This window comes from Heterocephalus glaber, unplaced genomic scaffold (genome assembly GCF_053883595.1).
Source record: "Heterocephalus glaber isolate CG9 unplaced genomic scaffold, H.glaber_assembly_v1.0 deba00000281, whole genome shotgun sequence".
Lineage (NCBI taxonomy): Eukaryota > Metazoa > Chordata > Mammalia > Rodentia > Bathyergidae > Heterocephalus > Heterocephalus glaber.
The window spans coordinates 11,840,440-11,861,496 of NW_028258139.1; the positions used below are offsets into that span (position 1 = coordinate 11,840,440).

The window sequence follows — 21,057 nt, forward strand, 5'->3', positions numbered from 1 at the left end:
TATTTACAAGGCCACTTTCAAATCATGTGCATCAACTCTCTTGGCCTTCCTTTTCAAGTCTTAATTTGTGTCTTAATTTTAACAAAGTGTACAGCTTATTTGGGGCGGCAAGATCGTTCTCGGCTTCATTTGCGGTTTCCTTTTCTCATCCACCCCACTTTGCCTCCTGCATTGTACCAAGTGCTTCTGTAGTGAAAACCATTCTACTGCAGTACTGGAGATTGAGCCTAGGAGTTTTGCACTGAGCTACATCCCCAGGTTCCCGCCAAACGGGGTCTCCTTACTCTGCTTGGGCTGGGCTCAAACTTTAAATCCTCCTGCTCAGCCTCCCAGAGTGCTGGAATAACAGGCGCCACCACACCCGGTTTAAAACCGTGCTTTATTGGAATGACTGTACATGCGACTGTGGTGAGGAAGAGGAAGGGCACGCGCCCTTCCTGTGGCCAGGCAGAAGAGAGGCAGGCGACCCCGTCCACAGGACTTAGTCGCGCGGTTCCCTGGAGACCCCGGAGCAAGGCCGGAAGTACGCGGAGACAGGGCTTCAGTCCGTTTCCGGTCTCCGGGGGGCGCCACCCCTCCCCTCTCGCGGCCCCGCCCCCAGCTGTCCGCGCTCTGCTGGTGCGGCGGCCTCACGGGATGAGTTCTAGTGGCCCGGGTGGCAGGCGCGGACCCAGGTGAGGCTCCCCAGCGCAGTGACGGCGGCTGTGCTGGAGGCTGCAGCCTGCAGAGTCCTCGGGTGGACACGAGCCGCAGGTCTCGGGCTGGAGCACACGCTGGTGTCACGACTTGCGCGAGCCTGGAGGCCACTGCAGTGGCCGATCCCGGCCTTCTGCCCGCCGCGGTGTGGGGCCGAGTCTGCGACCGGTCCGAGGGTCGCCTCCTGCAGCCGGTGGGGTCCGGCGTCCGGTCCGCGGGTTAGAAGCCGTCCCGCCTTCCAGGCACCACGACGCGAGCCCTAGAAGCAATGCCTCTGACCTTCCAGGACGTGGCCGTGTACTTCTCCCGGGCGGAGCGTCGGCAGCTGGGGCCCGGGCAGCGTGCTTTGTACCGGGATGTGATGCTGGAAAACTACGGGAACGTGGCCTCGCTGGGTGAGGGCCTCAAGGCGCCCGGCTAGCAGCGGGAACTCCCTGGGGCTTCGGGGTTGCCAGGCCCTTTGGATCCCAGAGAAGAGGGACCCACCCTCGCCCCAAACACTTCGATCTTTGCTAAAGGACCGTCCCGGTAGGAGTTGGGCCGTGATGCCGAGTGCTAGGGATGTCGCTGCCTGTCACGCGTGGCCCTGCCATGCCCCCTTCCGCACAGGAGAAGGAGTGTATTCTCCCTCAGCATCCCATCTCCGCCCTCGGGCCCCCTGACCAATGTGAGGCTTACGAACAGGACACCTCCCTCCTCACCTGGCCCTAAAGGCCAGAGACGAATGTCCCGCCCCAGGCCACACCTACTCACCCAGGGTCCTTATCCTCGACAGGATTCCCTATCCCGAAGCCGGAGCTGATCTCCCAGCTGGAGCGAGGAGAGGAGCTGTGGGTTCTGGATCTTCTAGGGGCTGAAGAAACAGAAGTCTTGAGAACCTACCAAACAGGTGAGAGTGGGGACCCAGTCTTTCCCTTAGAGGCTACAGTGAGGTCTGAGTCTCACTGAGTCTCACTGTACACACCTGAGCAGATAAGGGGCACCTGCCTTAAAGGGTCTTCCTTCCTGGTCTGTTTGCTTTAAAATGTACACAGGTTTTCTGGTTATATCTTGTTTTGTTCTAGTGATTACCTTTATAACACCATTTCCTTCTTTATATAATACCCTACTAATTCACTTCCTTTTAACTGTACCTATTGTTTTCCTACCATATCCCTTTTTTCCCTCTCATCTTTTCCACTCTCCATTTTGGTCAACGGTAATCTCTCTCTCTCTCTCTCTCTCTCTCTCTCTCTCTCTCTCTCTCTCTCTCTCTCTCTCTCTCTCTCTCTCTCTCTCTCTCTCTCTCTCTCCCTCTCTCTCCCTCTCTCTCCCTCTCTCTCCCTCTCTCTCCCTCTCTCTCCCTCTCTCTCCCTCTCTCTCCCTCTCTCTCCCTCTCTCTCCCTCTCTCTCTCTCCCTCTCTCTCTGGTGGTCTAGTGATTGAACCTAGGACCTTTCTTGTTGGTGATGGTGGTTGTTTGTTTTGCTACCAGGGATCGAACTCAGGATCTTGCACTTGTGAGGCAGGCACAGTGCCACTGAGCTAAATTCCCAGCCCCTTGTTTGTTTGTTTTTGAGACAGGGTCTTGCTAGGTAGCTAAGTTACTCTCTCCTTGATTCAACAGCTCTACATAATATTTTGACTCCCAGCTACTGAGGCTTCTTCTATTTTCTATCCTTTTCTCCTCTTCCCCTTGCTTTTGTGTGTGTGTTTGTTTTTTACTGTATTGTCCCTATCCTGTCAGAGCATATAGTAATACTTCATCACTCATATTCCCATCTTTGCTGTTGCCTTATATCTGCAGTTGAGTATATCACTTGTTTGCCCTTTAATTAGTTGTTAGTCCATTTACCAGAAATTTCTGTTGGCATCTAATAGCTTGCTCAGAAGGGCTCTTGTTAATATATACTCCAAATGTGTGCACACTCAATATTGGCTGTATGAAACCTTTCATTTCTAAACATAGGAGATCATTAGTTTATGATTTTATTTTCTTATAGACATTTACAGTTATAAAGCATAGCCTTATGTGCATTTCCCAATTTTTTTTTCAGCACTGGGAATTGAACCCAGGACCTGTGCCCTGAACTATATCTCTAGCCCGTTTATTTTTTATTTTGAGACAGATTCCTGCTTAATTGCCCAGGGTAGGCTTGAACTGTCAGTTGTCCTAAGCATTTGGATTATAGAGATGCACCACCACAGCTGGTGCATTTCCCAAATTTTTAATATACTGTATTTTTTTTTTTGTACCGGGGATCAAACTTGGGTCCTTGTGCTTGTGCAGCAGGTGGCGAAACCACTGAGCTAAATACCCAGCCCATTATACTGTATTTTCTCTATAACTTTGTTTTTGGTACTGGGGATCAAACTCGGGCCCTTGCACTTGCAGGGCAGGGCTCGGAACCATTGAGCTAAGTTTCCTGGTGGCTTATATTTTTTGGTACCGGGGATTGAACTCGGGTCCTTGGCGCTTGCAAGGCAGGTGGTGGAACCACTGAGCTAAATCCGCAGCCCGCAAGACCCTGTCTTAAAAAAAGAATGAAAGAGGCATCTTGGACTTGGAATTGTTACAACATTTCTTGGCAGTGTGTATCAGGACTTGTCATTAGGCTGGCAGCAGAGAGACAGAAATAAGCATACAAGGAGAGATGTGTGCAAAGTGTTCAGATTTACATTTTGGTGAGAGGAATCAATGTGTGTGCATCTTCTAGCTGTGCTATATAAATAGGTTAATAATTCAGGAGCAACATAACTTCTTGCTAATATCTTAATAATAGAGATCCATTAACTCTCAAACACATGGCTTGGTGTACTCTGTTGCTTTATGACTCATTTTAAATTAAGCATTAAGGAAATGCAGTATTGTAATTGTAACTTTGCCATTACTTCTTTCTAGAGGCTTTTGCCATTTTTATCTTCAGTGAATTTTTTGTTCCTAAAAAAGAAAAATTTTTGTTCCTAAGAAAGGCAGGGTTGGGGCTGGGGATTTAGCTCAGTGGTTCTGCCGCCTGCCTCTCAAGCACAAGGACCTGAGTTCGATCCCCGGTACCAAAAAAAGAAAGGCAGAATTACAGTTTTTTTCCTAACAGATTGAGTTGGTGTATTCTTGGTTATCAAAAATAATCTTGTAGGGCCAGGGATTTAGCTCAGTGGTTTTGCTGCCTGATGCGGAAGTGCAAGGACCCAAGTTCAATCCCCGGTACCAAAATATAATAATAATAATAATCTTGTAGGGCCGGGGATTTACCTCAGTGACACCACACACGCTGTGTAAGTGCAAGGTCCTGAGTTCAATCCCCAGTAATGAAAAAAAAAAAGTCTTGTAGCTTTGGGATTTTGATTTGGTGAATATTCATGATGTGTGGAAAAGCATGACACGCTGTACAAACTCTGTCACATAAAATGGCATGTTGTATGTGTACACACAGGACCTAGAAAAACATCCAACTAAGCTGCTTATGACTGTGGATGACTTTGCTTCTTGTGTTTTTGTTTCCTGTACTACACATATTAACTTTTAAAAAATAAAGATTATCTTTAAAACTCAAAAAGTAAAGGCATGGAGAAACATGCTAAGAACAATGAAAAGGAAGAGGAAACATTTATATTACTTTCAGATGAAGAGCAAGGAAAGTTACCAGGAAAAGAGGAGCATAATGATAAATGGGTTAACACTCCAGAAAAACAAAACAGTCTTTGATATGTATGTGCCTAATAGTGGCACCAAAATACATAAGGCAAATACTCACCTGCAAGGAGAAATAGATGAATCTGCTATTATCATGAATGGACATTCCAAGCCAGGCATGGTGGTGTATGCCTCTAATCCAGCACTCTGGGAAGTTGAGCAGGAGGATTGAGTTTGAGCCCAGCCTCAATAACTTAGAAAATTGGTGAGACCTTCTCTCAAAAAACAAACAAACAACAACAAAAACTCCCAAAAAACTGGGAAAGGGGGTGTAGTTCAGTTTGAAGACCTTGGATTCAATCCCCAGTACTGAATGAATGAATAAATGCATGCATGAATGAATGAATGAATGAATGAGTGACATCCAACAGGCAGAAAATCAGGACAGAATTAAACTCACCAATACCATCAATCAAATGGGTAGAATAGGTGTCTATTGACCTATCTACACTACTTCATCCAACAACAGCAGATGATATATTTTTTGTAACTATTCTTTTCAAGATCACATGAAACATTCACCAAGATGATGACATCCTGCGCCTAACACACTCTTGAAGGTATTTGAAAGTGTAGAAATTATATAATGTTTGTTCTCAGATCACAGTGTTACTAACCTAGAAATCATTAACAGGAAGGGTCATGGAAAAAACTGAAACTACCTGTAGAATAACATTTTTGTAAATAACATGAGTCAAAGAAAAAATTTAAATGAAAGTGAAAGTACCACTTGTCAAAATATGTAGAATTCTGGGGAAAGGCCTTTTCCAGATTTTAAATGTGTGATAAGGCAATTTTAAAGAAATAAACTTTTTTTTTTTAAAGAAAAAAGAAAAGAAAAACTTTTGCAATTCGTAGTAAAAAAAATTGTATAATGCAGTGAAAGTAGTGCTTAGAGAGACATTTGTATTATTCAACACATATATTGAAGAAGGAAGATCTAAAATCAATATTCTAAACTTCTGCTTTACAAAGGTAGAAAACATAAAACAAGTCCAAAATAAGCAGAAAAAAATAATAAAAATTAGAGCACAAGTCAGTGAAATTTAAAACAGGAAACCAATAGAGAAAACAAAACTAAAAGTTGATCTTTTAAAAACATCAATGAAGTTGATAAGCCTCTAGCCAGACTAAGACAAAGAGGACACAAATTACTAAAATCAGAAATGAAAAGGGGCATCACTAAAGACATGTCTCATGGACATTTAAAGGATAACAGCAAAATTATGCATAACTCTTTGCCCACAGATTTGGTATCTTTGATTAAATGAACCAGTTCCTCGAAAGATGCAGTTTCCCAAATCTCGCAAGAAACAATTTAAATAGGCCTAGATCTATTTTAAAAATTGAATCAATAATTAATAACCTTCCAAACTAGAATCTGCCTGGCTCAGATGGGTTCACTGGTGAATTTGGACAAAGGAGAAAATTATATGAATTCTCTGTAATTTCTTTCAGAAAACAGGAGCAGAGGGAATATTCCCTAACTCATTCAATGAGACTAGCATTACTCTATGTTATGGTTTATATTTAGATATCCCCCCAAAGCCTCATGTGCTCCTAGGTGAGGCTTTTGGAAGGTGACTGGATCATGGGTGTGGGACACTGGATTACTCCACTGATGGGTTTAGCATGGTTCAAGCTGTGGGCGATGGATTTACTGAAGAGGGAAACCCACCCTGGTTGTAGGTGGCACCAACCAATAGGCTTGTATCCTGGATGGAATTAAAAGGGAACAAAGAGGGCTGGGAATTTAGCTCAGTGGCGCCTGCATGCCTTGCAAGCGAAAGGTCCTAAAATCAATCCCTGGTACAAAAAAAAAACAACAGGGCCGGGGATTTACTCAGTGGTTCTGCCACCTGCCTCTCAAATGAAAGGTCCTGAGTTTGATCCCTGGTACCAAAAAAGAAAAATGGAACAAAGAAGGAAGTGGTGCTGTTGTCTGGCATGCCATGATCTGTTTGCCCTCTGCCATGCCACCCTGCCTTGGAGCCAACTATGGACTGAAGCCACTACAAACTGTGAGCTAAAATAAATCTTTCCTCTTTTAACTTGTGGGTGTCAGGTATCTTGTCCTAGCAATGAGAAAGTAACTAAAACAGGGCCAGGGATTTAGCTCAGTGGTTCCACCACCTGCCTTATAAGCGCAAGGACCCGAGTTCAATTCCCGGTACACCCCCTCAAAAAAAAAAACAACATCGGGCTGGGGATTTAGCTCAGTGGTTCTGGCGCCTGCCTTGAAAGCACAAGGTCATGAGTTCAATCCCCAGTACCAAAAAAAAAGAAAGTAAGATACTCTAACAACAAATTAGGCATTACAAGAGAAGAAAAGCCACAAATAATACATTTCACAAACATAGCTACAAAAATTCTCAACAAAATGTTAGCAAAAATTACCAAATCAAATTCAACAATATATTTACATACATATCCCAGGTATGCAAGGCTGCTTCAACATTGGAAAATCAATTAATGTAACTCACCAAATCAACAAGCTAAAGAAAAATCACATAATCATATTAATAGATACAGCAAAAGCATTTGACAAAATCTAACATTCTTTTATGATTAAAAAAAAAACCCTCCACAAGCTAAGTATAGAGGGGGAGTTCCTCAACCCAATAAAGAGCACCTACAAAAGAACTACAGCTAACATACGTAATGGTAAGAAATTGAAGCTTTCTAACATCGGAAGCAAGGCAACGCTATCCCCTCTCATCATTACTTTTCAACAATGTACCAGAAATCCTAGATGTGGTGAGTCAAGAAAAGGAAATAAAAGATTTTACACATTGATAAAGGAGAAATAAAACTATTTACAGATGACATGATTGTTGATGTGGACAGTCTAAATGAATCAACAAAAAGACTTCTGAAACCAAGTTACTATAGCAGAGTTGCAGGATAAAAGGCTAATATATGGAATTTAATCACTATTCTTTTTTTTTTTTTTGGTACTGGGGATCGAACTCAGGACCTTGTGCTTACAAAGCAAGCGTCAGAATCACTGAGCTAAATCCCTGGCCCAAATCACTATTCTTTATACTAGCAATGAACAAGTGCAATTTGAAATTTAAAAAGCACATCACTGTTTACAAAATGAAACCCTTAGGTATAAGTCACAAAATATATACAAAATCTATGCAGGAAAATACCAAACTCTGATTTGAAAAAGATAAGGAAGGAAGAATGAACTATTCTGTGCACACAAGACATCAGTTCTTCCCAACTTGATCTGTAGATTCCACAAATCCCAATCAAAAACCTCAGCAGGTTATTTTTTGAATACCAGCATACATACTGTATATATGGCAAGCAAAAAGACTCACTATAGCCTACTGTATTGAAAAACAACAAAGTTGGACTCATACTATCTGGTTTCAAGGCTTAACTATACAGCTACAGTTATCAAGACAGTGTGGTATTAGTCAACATATAGACAAATCATTAGAGAAATTAATAGAACCCAGAAATAAAAGCAAATATAGTCAGCTGATTCTTTGGTGTGTATGCAGTACTGGGGTTTGAACCCAGGAGCTTTCCACTGAGTTACATCCCCAGTCCTTTTTAATTTTTTATATTTTGAAGCTGGGCTTGACCTTGGCTTCCTCCCGCCTGACCCTCCCAGCGTACTTGGGATTTTTTCCAACAAAAGGTGCTGGAATAACTAGATATCCACAATGTAAAAAAGAAGAATGTGGGCACCCTTTACAAAAATAGTCAGTCTGCTGCTATAACAAATACCACAAACTGAGTACTTAAATAACAAAAATGTATTTTCTTGGAGTTCTGGAGACTAGAAATCAAAGATCAGGGTGCCACATTGTCGGTTCTTAATAAGGGGATCTCTTTCTGTTTTTTAGATGATTAGCTTATCATTGTGTACTCATATGGTTGAGAGAAATAGAGCAATTTCTCTGGCATCTCTTCCTAAAAGGGCACTAATCCTATCAAGAGGGCCCCATCCCTATACCACATCTAACTAATTATGTCACAAAGGCCCTTTCTCCAAATACCATTAAGAGTTAGGATTTCAGGGAGGCTGAGACAGGAGAATCACCATGAGTTCGAGGCCAGCCTGAACTACATAGTGAGATCCTGTCCCCCAAAAGAGAATAAGAGGATTTCAGCTTATGAATTAGAAGGAAGAACACAATTTGGCCTGTGGCAAAATTGTTGAGACCTAAATGTAAAACAACAAACTATAAAAGTTCCAGATGATCACATAGGAGAAGAGTAGGTAGTCTTGGGTTTCACATTGAGTTTTTAGATGCAACAGCATGATCTATAAAACAAATAATTGACAATCCAGATTTCATTAAAATTTAAAACTTTTGCTCTGCAAAAGACAATGTAAAGGGCCAGGGATGTGGCTTCGTGTCACAGCACTTGCCTGGCAAGCGCAAGGCCCTGAGTTCAATTACTGGTACAAAAAAAAAAAAAAAAAAGACAATGTCAAGATGGGAAGAGGGCCAGGGATTTAGCTGAGTGGTTCTGTCACCTGCCTCACAAGTGCAAGGTCCGAGTTCGATCCCCAGTCCAAAAAAAAAAAGAGAAGAATGGCCATAGACTGAGAGAAAATATGTGCAAAAGTAGCATCTAGTATGTGACTCTTATCTAAAATATATGAAAACCATTTAAAAGTCTACAATAAGAAAATAACTCAATTTTAAAATAGTCGGAAGCCCTGAACAAACACCTAACCAAAGAAGATATAAGCAAATAATCATATGAAATGATGCTCTACATTACACGTTATTAATGAATTGCAAATTTAAAAATCAAGCTATCAGTAAATGCACAGTTAAGAACACTGACAACACCCAGTGCTGCTAGTGATGTGGAGCAACAGTAACTCTTAGTCATTGCTGATTGGAATGCAAAATGGCACGGCCACTTTGGAAGACAGTTCATCAGTGTCTTAGAAAACTACAAATAGTATAAGATCTAGCAGTTGGATTCTTGGTATTTGCCCAAATGAATTGAAAATTTATGCCCTATAAAAACCTGTACACAGATGTCTATAATAGTTTTTATGCAATTGCTGAAACTTGGAAGCAAACAAGATACTCTCTCTTTTTTCCTTTTGGTATGGGCATTGAACTCAGGACTTTTCACTTGCCAGGCCGGGCTGATGCCAATAAGCTACATCTCGAGCCTGAAACAAGATATTCTTCAGTAGATGAATGGATAAACTGTGAACCATCCTGTCAGTGGAGTATTATTGTGGGTTAAAATGAAATGAACTTATCAAGCTATGATGAAACAGGGAGGTGTCTTCAAAGTATATCACTAACGGAAAGAAGCCAATCTGAAAAGGCTCTATACCTTATTTCTCCAAAAATAACACCTACCTGGAAAATAAGCTCTGTCATAATTTTTCAGGATGCTTGTAATATAAGCCCTATGCCAAACATAAGCCCCAGTTAAGATCATCAGACAGATGGATACATTTAGTATGTTGCAACATATGATGCATGTATTGAATTATAATATTAATATATAATTAACTATAAATAGTATTATTGACAATAATACTTAAAATAAGTGGTAATATAATTATACTTAAGTAGGGCCGGGGATTTAACTCAGTGGTTCAACCGCCTGCCTCCCAAGCACAAGGTCCCAAGTTCAATTCCTGGTACAAAAAAAAATTATACTTAAGTATTTGTAAATACCCAAGTGGGCACCTTTGAATGAGAGCTAAATACCTACGCAAACAGATGAACTTGAGACTTATTGTCAAATGACCAGAGTACAGACACAATGCATGAAGAGCATGCACACTTGATAATGAAAGGATGTGGTTGTGTCCAATATGAATCTTCATAATTCAATACATTGTATATTATAATGAACATACTTAGTGTACTCATATGAAATACATGTTTCCTGAATTTAGGTGCCTGTAACTTTTCATCACTTCTGTGTGGACCATCATTCCTAACTGTCATCATTTTTGTTGCCACTCCTGTCTCATAAGTCTTCAATTAACACCTAATTAAATGGAGACTTTGTGAAGCCTAACCTGCGAGAGGTCATGACTTGGATAAAGAATTCATGGGATACAATCACTGACAGCTGTGTTGCCAGTGCACTATGAGCAGGTTACATGGACAAGAAGTGGTTATTTAAGGAGAGCTCTATTGCTGGACATGAGAGATTGGGGCCAGTGATTCTATAGCAAATGGAGTAACAAGTAATTCAGGATGAAATTCAGGGCTTGGAAAGTTATGATGATGTTCCAGAAGATGACATGACTGTATTTGAATGTAGATTGTTGTACATGAGTAAATGTAGATTGTTGTACATGGAAAAATAAGACACCTCCTGAAAATAAGCCCTATTTTATCTTTTGGAGCAAAAATTAGTATAAGACATGGTCTTACTTTCAGGGAAATACACTGTGTATTATTGCAACACTATGACATTCTTGAAAAGCCAAAACTATAGAAACAGTAAAACCATCAGTGGTCACTAGTGTTCAAAGAAGAAATGGGAGATGATCAAGTGGAACATAGAAGATTTGAAAGGCAGTGCCGCTGTTCTGTTTGACACTATCATTCTGGAACCATGTCATACAGTTGTGAGAACCTATAGAATGTATAACACCAAGATTGAACTCTAATGTAAACTGTGAACTTTGGGTGGCAATGATGTGTCATTGTAGGATCTATCCATTACAACACATGAACCCTCATGCTTGGTTTCCTGAACATGTGTTAAGATTCAGAACTAAATCTTGTTCTTTCTGAGATCCACTACTGAAATTCCAATTTATGGCTTTATATTTCCTTCTCAGTTAAGATGGGGAGAGGGGCCTTTTTGGCTTTTTCCATATCTTAGTTATTTTTCTTGTTGCTAAGACAAAATACTCAACACCCAAAGTTAAAGGAGGAAAGGCTTATTTGGCTCACAGTTTGTGGAGTTTTCAGTCCAGAGCCAGCTGGCTCCAAGGCAGGTTGGCATGGCAGAGGGGCATCACAGAGGAGAAACAGTTCATGGGAGGCACAAAGCAGCAAGCAGCAAGCAACAGTATTAGCCCTCTTTCTGTCCCATATATTTTATCTAGGCTACCCACCCTTAGGGCAAGTGGCTCTTATACCCAGGGTAGGGCATCCGTAGATCTACCCAGAACTATGCCAAACCAAAACCAATCAGTGGACTAATTTAATAATCGCACAACCTTGATCCCAGCATCAAGATTCACCCACGTCTGAAAAGCCCTACCTATGACCCCATGAATCTTTGGAGGAACATCTAGACATAAGCCATAACACTCCACAACTGCCTTTTGTTCTAGAGTCCTCTTTATTTTTTTTTTAGGTTTTTTTTTTAGTTTTTTTGAGACAGGTTCTTGCTCTAATTTAGGCTGGCCTTGAACTTACTGTGTAGCCCAGGCTGGCATCAAACATGCAGCAATCCTCCTGCCTCAGCCTCCCAAGTGCTGGGATTATAGGCATGCACCACTATGCCCAGCCAACAGTCTTCTTTTTTAATAGGAAGCACCCCTTCAGTGATTAGAAGAGATGCATGATAGCGAAGATTTTAGTGCTCACATGTTCTTGGGCAACCTGCAATGCCTGAAGGCCACACAGAAGCTGGTCCATGCAAGAATGAGACAAAGGGTGAAGCCCCAGGGCATCTGCCCTTAACTGGGGTTCAGAACTAGAGCAAAAGCAGAGACAGGAAAGAGGATTGGAGAGTTTAAAGCAAATTACAAAAGGTGGATGTGGAGAAGGCTTAAGCATTGATATTGTGGCCCACAGGAAACTAAGAGGGAGTGGTTGAAGAGTTCAATTGAATGTTATGGTTTGGACACATGTCCCCCAAAGTTCCATCTGTTTAAAGCATGGTCCCTAGAGTGACACCACTGGGAGTTGGGGGCTTGTGGAAAGTCACTGAGTCTGCCCTCAAAAGGGATTGCAGGACCTTAATAATCTGCTTTCTGCCTCATGATGTAAAGGGTTTGGTCTGCCATGTCTGCCCACCATTGCTATCTGGTGCCCTTGGAGGAGGCCCAGCATAATGGGGCCACTGATCTTGGATTTCAACCTCCAAAACCATGAACTAAGTAAACTTTTTCTCTTTATAAATTAATTACCCCAGGCATTTTGTTTCAGTAATACAAAGCTGGCTGGTACAGTCAGTTGGTGACAATAAGAAACTCATGTCAAGAAAACAAATGCTGAGGTAACAGCAATTTCAGCCTCTCTATATCTTTCTAGCTACTCAAATTTACAATATTCTATAGCTATTTTCCACCTTGGCAGCACTGGAGATTGAACCCAGGGGTTTTGCAACAAGCTACTTTCTCCAGTTCCCCACCCCCCCACTAAATTTTAATTTTGAGACAGGGTTTCCCTAAGTTGCCCAGGCTAGACTCAAATTAATGATCTTCCTTCTTCATCCTACAAAACTGCTGGGATTATAGACATTTGCCACCATATCTGGCTTAACATTTTCTTTAAATTATTTTCATATTCTGTTTTTTCCTTTGTGGTGCCAGGGATGGAACTTGGGACTTTGGGTATGCTAGCCAAATACTCTACTGCTAAGCTATGCCTCAGCTCTCATCTTCCATATTTATCTACGTATTACCCATTTAGGATAAAGAACCTCTTCCTCTTTGTTAGTGTAGGCTAAAGTAACATTCTATTAACATTCTTGTTACATACAAGCAAATTATTACTACTGCTAGTATCATTCACTTTTTGGACCTAACATGATCTAACTTTCAAACTGATGGCAACCGGCTGGCTTTTTCTCTTACTATGGATTGTCAGTCATGCACAGGTTCTGCATCACCTAGAATTTATGGCACTTTCCCACAACATACAATTTTGGAAATTTTCAAATGTGGAAGGATGTTATATAGTGAACACCAACTGTCCATCACCTGCACATATTCCTTAGCTCTTCTAAGTTTCTAGGAGAATGAGGCTCTTGTGTGTGGTTAGAGCCAACTGGAGTGAAGAAACCAGACCTGATTTGCTCTAATGTGGGTTTCTCCCCATGGCTGACATGACAGGTTCCCTGAGTGTTCAGAGGAAACATCCTGGTTGGTGTCTTCTCACCAGTGGCATTCACATTGGCTGCAAGCAGCAAGGACAGAGTCCTTACCACAGGTGCTGGGTGCCTATATCCCTTGGGTAGAGCTTGAATATGGTCCCCTTGGGAGGGAAGGGAGGATTCTGTTTCTGTTGTTTTTCTGCCTTAGAAGGCACATATGCCACTTGGGGAGCAATTACCCCAACCTCTGTCCTTGAGTGCTGTCCTTGTACAGATGGAGGACAGGGATTGACACCAGGGAACCACAGGCTGTTTTCCAACCTCCCCTGATGGTGGTTCTGGTGGCTTGCATGGACCTACCTGTCCCACAAGTGCCAGGGACACCCTCAGCCTCACACTAGGCAACACACATACACTGCAGGCCTTTTCCAGCTGGTTGTGGGGGTGGGTGAGTGGTGGCAAGTGAGGCACCCGGGCTCTACCAGTGACCTCAGGCACCCCTGTCACCCTGCTGGCTGTTCCTAAGGGAGGATGTCAGCAGTCAACAGCCTGCAGGTCTCTTTTACTGGGGAGGAGAGGCTGTGGGGTTGAACTCAGAGCCTTTGCATGTCTATATTCCAGCCCTTTTCATTTTGTTTTTGAATTTTGAGACAAGGTCTTGCTAAGTCTCTAAGTTGCCTGGGCTGGGGTCTAATTTTCAATTCTCCTGCCTCAGCCTCCAAGAGTACTGGGATTACAGGTGCTGCTACCATGCTGGACTTAGAGATCTACTTTTAAGCCAGAATATACAATAATATGAGCCATCAGGGAGGAACCAGCATTGAACAGTTTTATATGACTGCTGCAAGGAGAGCACAGGGAAAATGACATAAATTTTTAAAACTTCTTTCAATATTTAAGATTGAATTCTAATTTTTTAAAGTTTTATATAAGTACATGCATAGATAACAGGCAGAATTTGTCTACACAATTTTGCAATACTATTTGGATTTTTTATAATAAGAGTCTGTGTAAAAGGGGGACCACATTTTAAGATTTCTTCACATTTTAATGGTGAAACATGTTTATACTGTATGTGCATGCATTGAGCCTATGCAGGCAAGATTATTGAACCCACCTTAAGAAATTTAAGCAGTCTCAACTGTTTGGATGTTAAAAGTGCAGAATTCCTGTGAATTAAAATGTTCTACCTCTATATTTTATATTGATGTTGCCTAGTAAGGGTTCCCATAGCACAGACGTGAAAAAGTCAGTTTTTTGTTTTGCTTTGTTTTGGTTTTTGTTTGCTTGTTTTCGGGATTACAGCTGTGTGCCACCATCCCAGCCAAAAGTCACTTTTAAGTGTATGGAATTTTCCAGAAGATTTTCTTTCTTTTGTTTTGTTTTTTGGGGGGTTTTGGTACCGGAAATAGAACTCGGGTCCTTGTACTTGCAAGGCGGGTGGTGGCACCACTGGCCTAAATCCCCGGCCCTTGTTTTGTTTTTTGACACAGGGTCTTGCTTTGTAGTGCAGGCTGGCCTTGAACTCGCCATGTAACCCAGGCTGGTCTCCAACTGGCTTGTATCCTCTTGCCTCCACCCTCAGAGTGCCACCACCCCCGTATTTCTTTATATTTTTTATTTACTTTATTAGAGACAGGGTCCCGCTATGTAGTTCAGGCTGACCTTGAACTCAATATGTAGCTGAGGCTGGCTTTGAGCTTGCAGCAATCCTCCTGCCTCAGCCTCCCAAGTGCTGGAATTACAGGTGTGCACCACCACGCCCAGCCGTATTTCTTTATTTTAATCTGCTATTTCAGGTAATGAGATTCCCAATCTGAGACATGTAAATTTCTCATTTATGCTGTATTTTGTATTTTTAGTGTCAGAAATTTCAAGTCTTATTTCCATAAAAATTTTAAGCAAAATTATTATCAGCTATTTTCAGAAGATAAAAATTTAGTGTGTGGTCTCCAACCAACTAACTATGTATGTATTGGTCAGAGGTTTTGCTAGATTGTGAGGCTGACCTTAACCTTGCGATCTTCCTACCTCAGCCTCCCAAATAGCCTGGATTAAGAGTATGTATTAATGTGCCTGGCACCTCCACTTACAGGGCAAAGTATATGCCCTAGTATATGCTGGTATATGCCAAAGTATATGCTGGTCCAGCATAGCCAGGCCTCCCCTGAACTTGCCGGGAGGGAACTCCAGGGTGTCTCTGTCCCCCACACCCTAGGGAGGGAGTCTGGGAAGGCTGCTCGGTGTAGTGAGCTCATGCACACCTTCCTTCTCAGGTACCACACATTCCACTTACTATCTGCAGTGCAGTAGGTTTATATGTCTTGATATGGACTAGAGCAAGTCTTCCCAATCTCTACCTTCAGTGGTAACCCTTTGCATTTCCATATTAACTTTATAATCAGCTTGCCAAACAGAAAAAAAGGTGGGATTTTGATTGCGGTTGCATTGAATCAGTTTGAAGAGAAGTGCATTTGCAATCTGAGTATTCAGTCCATGAAGTGCTATATCCCTTCATTTACCTAGGTCGTAGTTTCACTCAACAGCAATGTATTATAATTTTCTGGATGTAAGTGATCAAGAATAAAAGAAAGGGGGCCCAGGGCCAGGGATTTAGCTTTAGGTGGTTCCACCATCTGCCTCGCAAACACAAGGACCCAGGTTCGATCCCCAGTCCAAAAAAAAAAAAAGAAAGGGGGCCTGGGATTTAGCTCAGTGGTGCATCGCCTGCTTCACAAGCACAAGCCTGGTACAAAAAAAAAAAAAAAAAAAGAAGAATGAAAGAAGGAACAAATAACCAAATAGAGGAAAGGCTCCAAGGTGTTGGAGAGTGGCTGCAGCAGTGAGAGTGGGAAGGGCAAAGGGTAGGCTGAAGGTGGGCTAGTGCAGAGAAAGCACCCTCGTGCAGGCAAGAACTCTGCAGTGGCGCCGCAGTGTTCTTGAAGCAGCCTGCAGTGTCCTAACTAGTGCTCCACCTCTTCCATGGCCTCCCACCCCTCTTGCCCTCCTGAGGCGGCCTGCTGCACCAGTGCATGCTTGCATACATGCATGTTTGTGTGTGTAAGCCCCAGGACTGAGCTTCCGGCTGGCTCTGGGTGGGCTAAAGCTGCAGAGGAGGCAAGGAATGCAGAGCTGCAGGTGCCCTAAAGCATATGGACATGTATTTCTACACATCCACAGACTGTGAAAACCTTCTCAAAAGCTTCCTGGTGCTAAACTCAATTGAGTGTGGCCACTGAGAATCATGAAGGACAGGTGGATCAAAGAAGGGCATGAGGAAGATGAACTTAAACCATCACTGAATCAGAATGAAACATCTCAGACCAGAGAAGAATGGATACTGTGGTGGGACTGTATATTCACAAGAAGAAATTCAAGAATCTCTTAGTAAAATGAAATCCAGTGAAATCACAGCTGTATACTGGAGCTGGATGCTGGTCACTTGAGTTCTAGCAGCAACATTTTACTTGCTAAGGTGCAGCCAAGCAGTGACCTGAGCAGCAATACGGGCCAGTCTCCTCACCACAAAGTGCAGAGAAGTGTTTCTTCAAGACAGTACAATGACATGCTGAACTAGTTATTCCTTTAGTTGTTGTGTGTCAGATCAGACCAGCAGAGAAGGTAGAATTCTTTCTTGAAAAATCTAACAGCAGTGCTGTGGGAAGAAAGGGAATTGCTCCAGCCAGTCCCATACATGGGAACACAAGTGATCCCAAGAAGGCAGATATTCCTCATCGCAAGAAAAGCCCCACTGTCCCCAGTACCAACATGGGATCTGGTGGAATGATGCAGTGAAACAGATTTGCAGTGAGCGAACGACTGCAACCAGATACTCAGTGATTCAGAATGGTAAGGAGAACAGCAATTTTCCTGTTGAGAACTTCAGTTGCTTCAACCCACAGTATTCCCAATGCAAGCACTCCACATCAAATCCACTTCCCACAAAGCACTGCCAGTCATAGCACTTTTGGCAGCGAACCCCAGGAATGGCAAACTGCAACATACAAAGACCTCACCCAGCCTGTCCCACGAAGCCGTAAGCACTGTCCCAGACTTGAAGCCAAGGCTCCTCTAATCTTTTTTAGTAAATTACTCTAACTTCAAAACTCACAAAGTATCGAAATGTGTTTACTGAGTAAAAGTATGAAAGCAAAGAAGCAAAACCTTGCTCCCTGCACTTCACCTGTAGCATGCAAACCACTAGTTCCATGGATCCCAGTGACATGATGCGGGAGATCCTCAAAGTGCTGGATGCCAATAACTGTGCCTAGAAGCGGAGGGAGCGGTTCCTGGTCTCCTGCATCCACAGTGACCACACCATGGAGAACCTGGTGCAGTGGGAGAAGGAAGTCTGTAAGTTGCCAAGACTGTCTCTGAATGGGGTCTAGTTTAAGTGGATATCAGAGACATCCATAGCTTTCCAAAACTACTGCTTCGAAAAACTGCCAATGAACTAAAGCTGTAAGCTGTAACTCAGTAATTATAGTGTAAATGAATAGTAATTTAAAGTGTTTCCCTTAACTCTGATGGAAATGTATAGAATAATATTTAGACAATAACATCTGCATCTTCTAAATCATGACATTAAAGTCTAAGGATAACACTCCTGGGAGCGAAAGCTGGCCTTTTTTATGAATGTACTACCTTAATAGTCATATGATATTGTGAAAAAAACAAATAACCAAATAGAAAAATGAGCCATCAACACAGATACTAAAGACTATTTTATTTATTTATTTATTTTTCTTTTGGTACCAGAGATTGAACTCGGGTGCTTGCGCTTGCGCAGCAGGCGATGAAACCACTCAGCTAAATCCCCAGCCCCTACTAAAGACTATTTTATTTTATTTATTTTTTTTGGTACTGGGGATCGAACTCGGGTCCTTGCGCTTGTGAGGCAGGCGGCAGAACCACTGAGCTAAATCCCCGTCCCGACTGAAGACTATTTTAAAAAGACGTTTTGAACACATTTATATTACAAGTTTTTAACATGGAGATAAAATGTAGTATAAATATTCTAGAAAAATAGAATTTTCAAGATTGTGATAAAAGCCTAACACATAATCCTTTTAGTATTAAAAAAAATTGACTCAGTATTTAAAACTTTTCCTCAGGAGAATGGCAAGGCCAATTGATTTCACCAGCATGTACTAAACATTTAAGAAAGAAATACCAGGGGGCCAGGGATGTAGCTCAGTGGCACCACACCTGCCTGGCAAGTGCAAGGTCCTGAGTTGGATCCTCGGTACCAAGAAAGAAAGAAATACTGCTTACCTTACTATATATTTTCAATAAAAGTTGTTTTAGGTTGTACATATAATTTTAGAACTTGATTTTTCACTTTATAACATAGACTTTTCCTTTAATTATATATTCTTCTATTTTATAATTGTAATGCCAGAAAAGTATTCCATTATATGAATAGTCTGTCATTACTTTAAACCTTTATTTTGGGGGTTTTGTTTGTGGTTTTTGGTTTTTTGTGGTTTTTTGGTACCGGCGATTGAACTCGGGTCCTTGCTCCTGTGAGGCAGGCAGCAAAACCACTGAGCTAAATCCCCGGCCACTGTGGTTTTGTTTTTTATTGTTTATTTTTACAGTGCTGAGATAAAACCTAGGCCCTTGAGCATGCTAGCCAAGTCTCTACCATTGACTTAACTTACATCCCTATTTTTTGCTTACTTGCTTGTTTCTGTTTTTGAGGCAAGGTCTTGCTATGTAGTTCAGGCTGACCTCGAACTCACTATGTAGACCAGGCTAGCCACAAACTAGCAGCAATCCTCCTGCTTCAGTCTCCTAAGTGCTGGGATTACAGATGTGTACCACCACAACTGCCCCACTCCTATTCTTTGAACATTTGGGTTTTTTTCTCCTTTCCGTACAATTATGAGGGATACTCCAGTGATTGTCATAATAGCCATTTCTTTGTGCATATGACTACTTAGGATAAATTCTTTTTTTTCTTTTTTCTTTTCTTTTTTTTGGTACTTGGGATCAAACTCAGGACCTTGTACTTGCGAGGCAGGCGCAGTGCCCTTGAGCTCAATCCCCAGCCCAATAAATTCTTAAAGAGTATTTTGGGGGACAAAGAGTATATAATGTATTAATCTTTTTGGTACATAGTGCCAACTCTCCATTTAAAAATCCTATTTATTTATAGTTACTCCAGCAGTATACGACAGAGATTACTTCTTCAATTATCATCAATGTCAGGTATTATTACCTATAAAATATTTAGCAGAAAGTCAATTATTTAGCAGAAAGACCTCTTTGTAATGGCTTCTGTGTTTGTTCCTTCCCCATTGCCCCCTCCCACACCACCATCTTGTTCTGGCCATAGTGAGACCCTTGAGTTCTTGCACTTGATTTTTTTTTTCTAGTACTGGGGATTGGGTCAGGGACTTAGCTCAGTGGCACCATGCCTGCCTCATAAGCACAAGGTCCTGAGTTCAATCCCCAGTACCCCCCCCCCCCCACACACACAAAAGGTCAAATTCTCTAGTACTAGGGATTGAATTCAGGGTCATTCTACCATTGAACTATATCCTCAGCCCTTTTCATTGTTGTTGTTATTTTTTTTTTTGATTGTTAACTTTTGAGTCAGGGTCTCACTAAGTTGCCCAAGCTTGTAATCACTATCCTCCTGCTTTCGCCTCCTGACTAGCTGGCATGTGCCACCATACCAGGTTGCAAGTAAAGTTTTAAAAGAATGTAAAGCTGTATGAGCCAGGCGTGATGGTGTGTGCTTGTAATCCCAGCACCAGGAAGCTGACGTAGGAAGATTGCCATGAGTTCAAGGCCAACCTGGACTACATAGTGAGTTCAAGTCCAGCCTGAAATACATAATGAGATCCTGTCTCAGAGAGAAAGAAAGAAAGACTATATGATATGGAAATATTCAGAAAACGTTCAGGAATGCATCATGGGCTCCAATATAGTCTACATTTTCAGACAATTCCAGGAAGAAATGAGATTCTCATTGGAATGGGTGAGGAAACAAGCAGCAGTGGCAGACATGAAGCCTACATGTGCTCAAAAGTTGGTCAAGCCAAGTGTGGTGATGCACACCTGTAATGGTTAGGCTGGGTAACTTAGCAAGGTACTGTCTCAAAATAGATAGAAAGGGCTGGTATTTGATACTGGGGATTGAACTTGGGTCCTTGCGCTTGCACAGCAGGCAACAAAACCACTGAGCTAAATCTCCAGCCCATAAAAGGGCTGGTATTATACCTCAGTAGTGGAGTGTTTGTCTAGTGCATGCAAAGCTCTGAGTTTGATCTTTAGTACCCAGGGCAGTGTGTGTGTGTGTGTGTGTGTGTGTGTGTGTTTACTTGCTTATCTGTCTTCCTGAAAAGAACATAAGTTTCTTGGAACCAGAGGCTGTGTTTGTTGTCCTGTTATGTTCCTTACATAGAACATGCCTGGCCTTCTCAATATTGTTGAATGGATTAACTTGCTAATTTGCTAGGTGAAAAGTCATTATTTGTTTGAATCTCCTTCCCTTGATAACTAACAAATATAAATATTTTCATTCTGATGATTGGCTGTCCTTATTTCTGATACTTCTGAATTCTAAATATCTGCCTTTTGCAAAATTGTTTATAGAAGTGTAGAACACATTATAGAGATTATTTTTGCTGGGTAATTTCCTTTAGTAACTCATTTATGTTTTTGTGT

The 21,057-nt window shown here is 41.9% G+C and overlaps 2 protein-coding genes and 1 pseudogene across 3 annotated transcripts in view; all 3 read left to right on the forward strand.

The window, feature by feature from the left end:
• Positions 1 to 374: 374 nt before the first annotated feature.
• The window catches only part of Znf251 (zinc finger protein 251), a 47,063-nt gene continuing 26,380 nt past the window's right edge, over positions 375 to 21,057 (forward strand). Inside the window, exons 1-2 of the mRNA XM_013068993.3 lie at positions 375 to 1,091; positions 1,472 to 1,585. Of these exons, the coding sequence (XP_012924447.2) occupies positions 965 to 1,091; positions 1,472 to 1,585 (241 nt within the window). The 5' untranslated portion in view covers positions 375 to 964. The remainder of the gene's footprint in view (positions 1,092 to 1,471; positions 1,586 to 21,057) is intronic.
• The window catches only part of Arhgap39 (Rho GTPase activating protein 39), a 171,141-nt gene continuing 151,559 nt past the window's right edge, over positions 1,476 to 21,057 (forward strand). Inside the window, exon 1 of the mRNA XM_087182914.1 lies at positions 1,476 to 1,585. The gene's annotated coding sequence lies outside the window, so the exon portion shown is untranslated. The remainder of the gene's footprint in view (positions 1,586 to 21,057) is intronic.
• Positions 4,937 to 21,056, forward strand: LOC147830222 (MAP/microtubule affinity-regulating kinase 3 pseudogene; annotated as a pseudogene). Its single transcript, XR_015439844.1, has one exon. The product of XR_015439844.1 is annotated as an MAP/microtubule affinity-regulating kinase 3 pseudogene (transcript).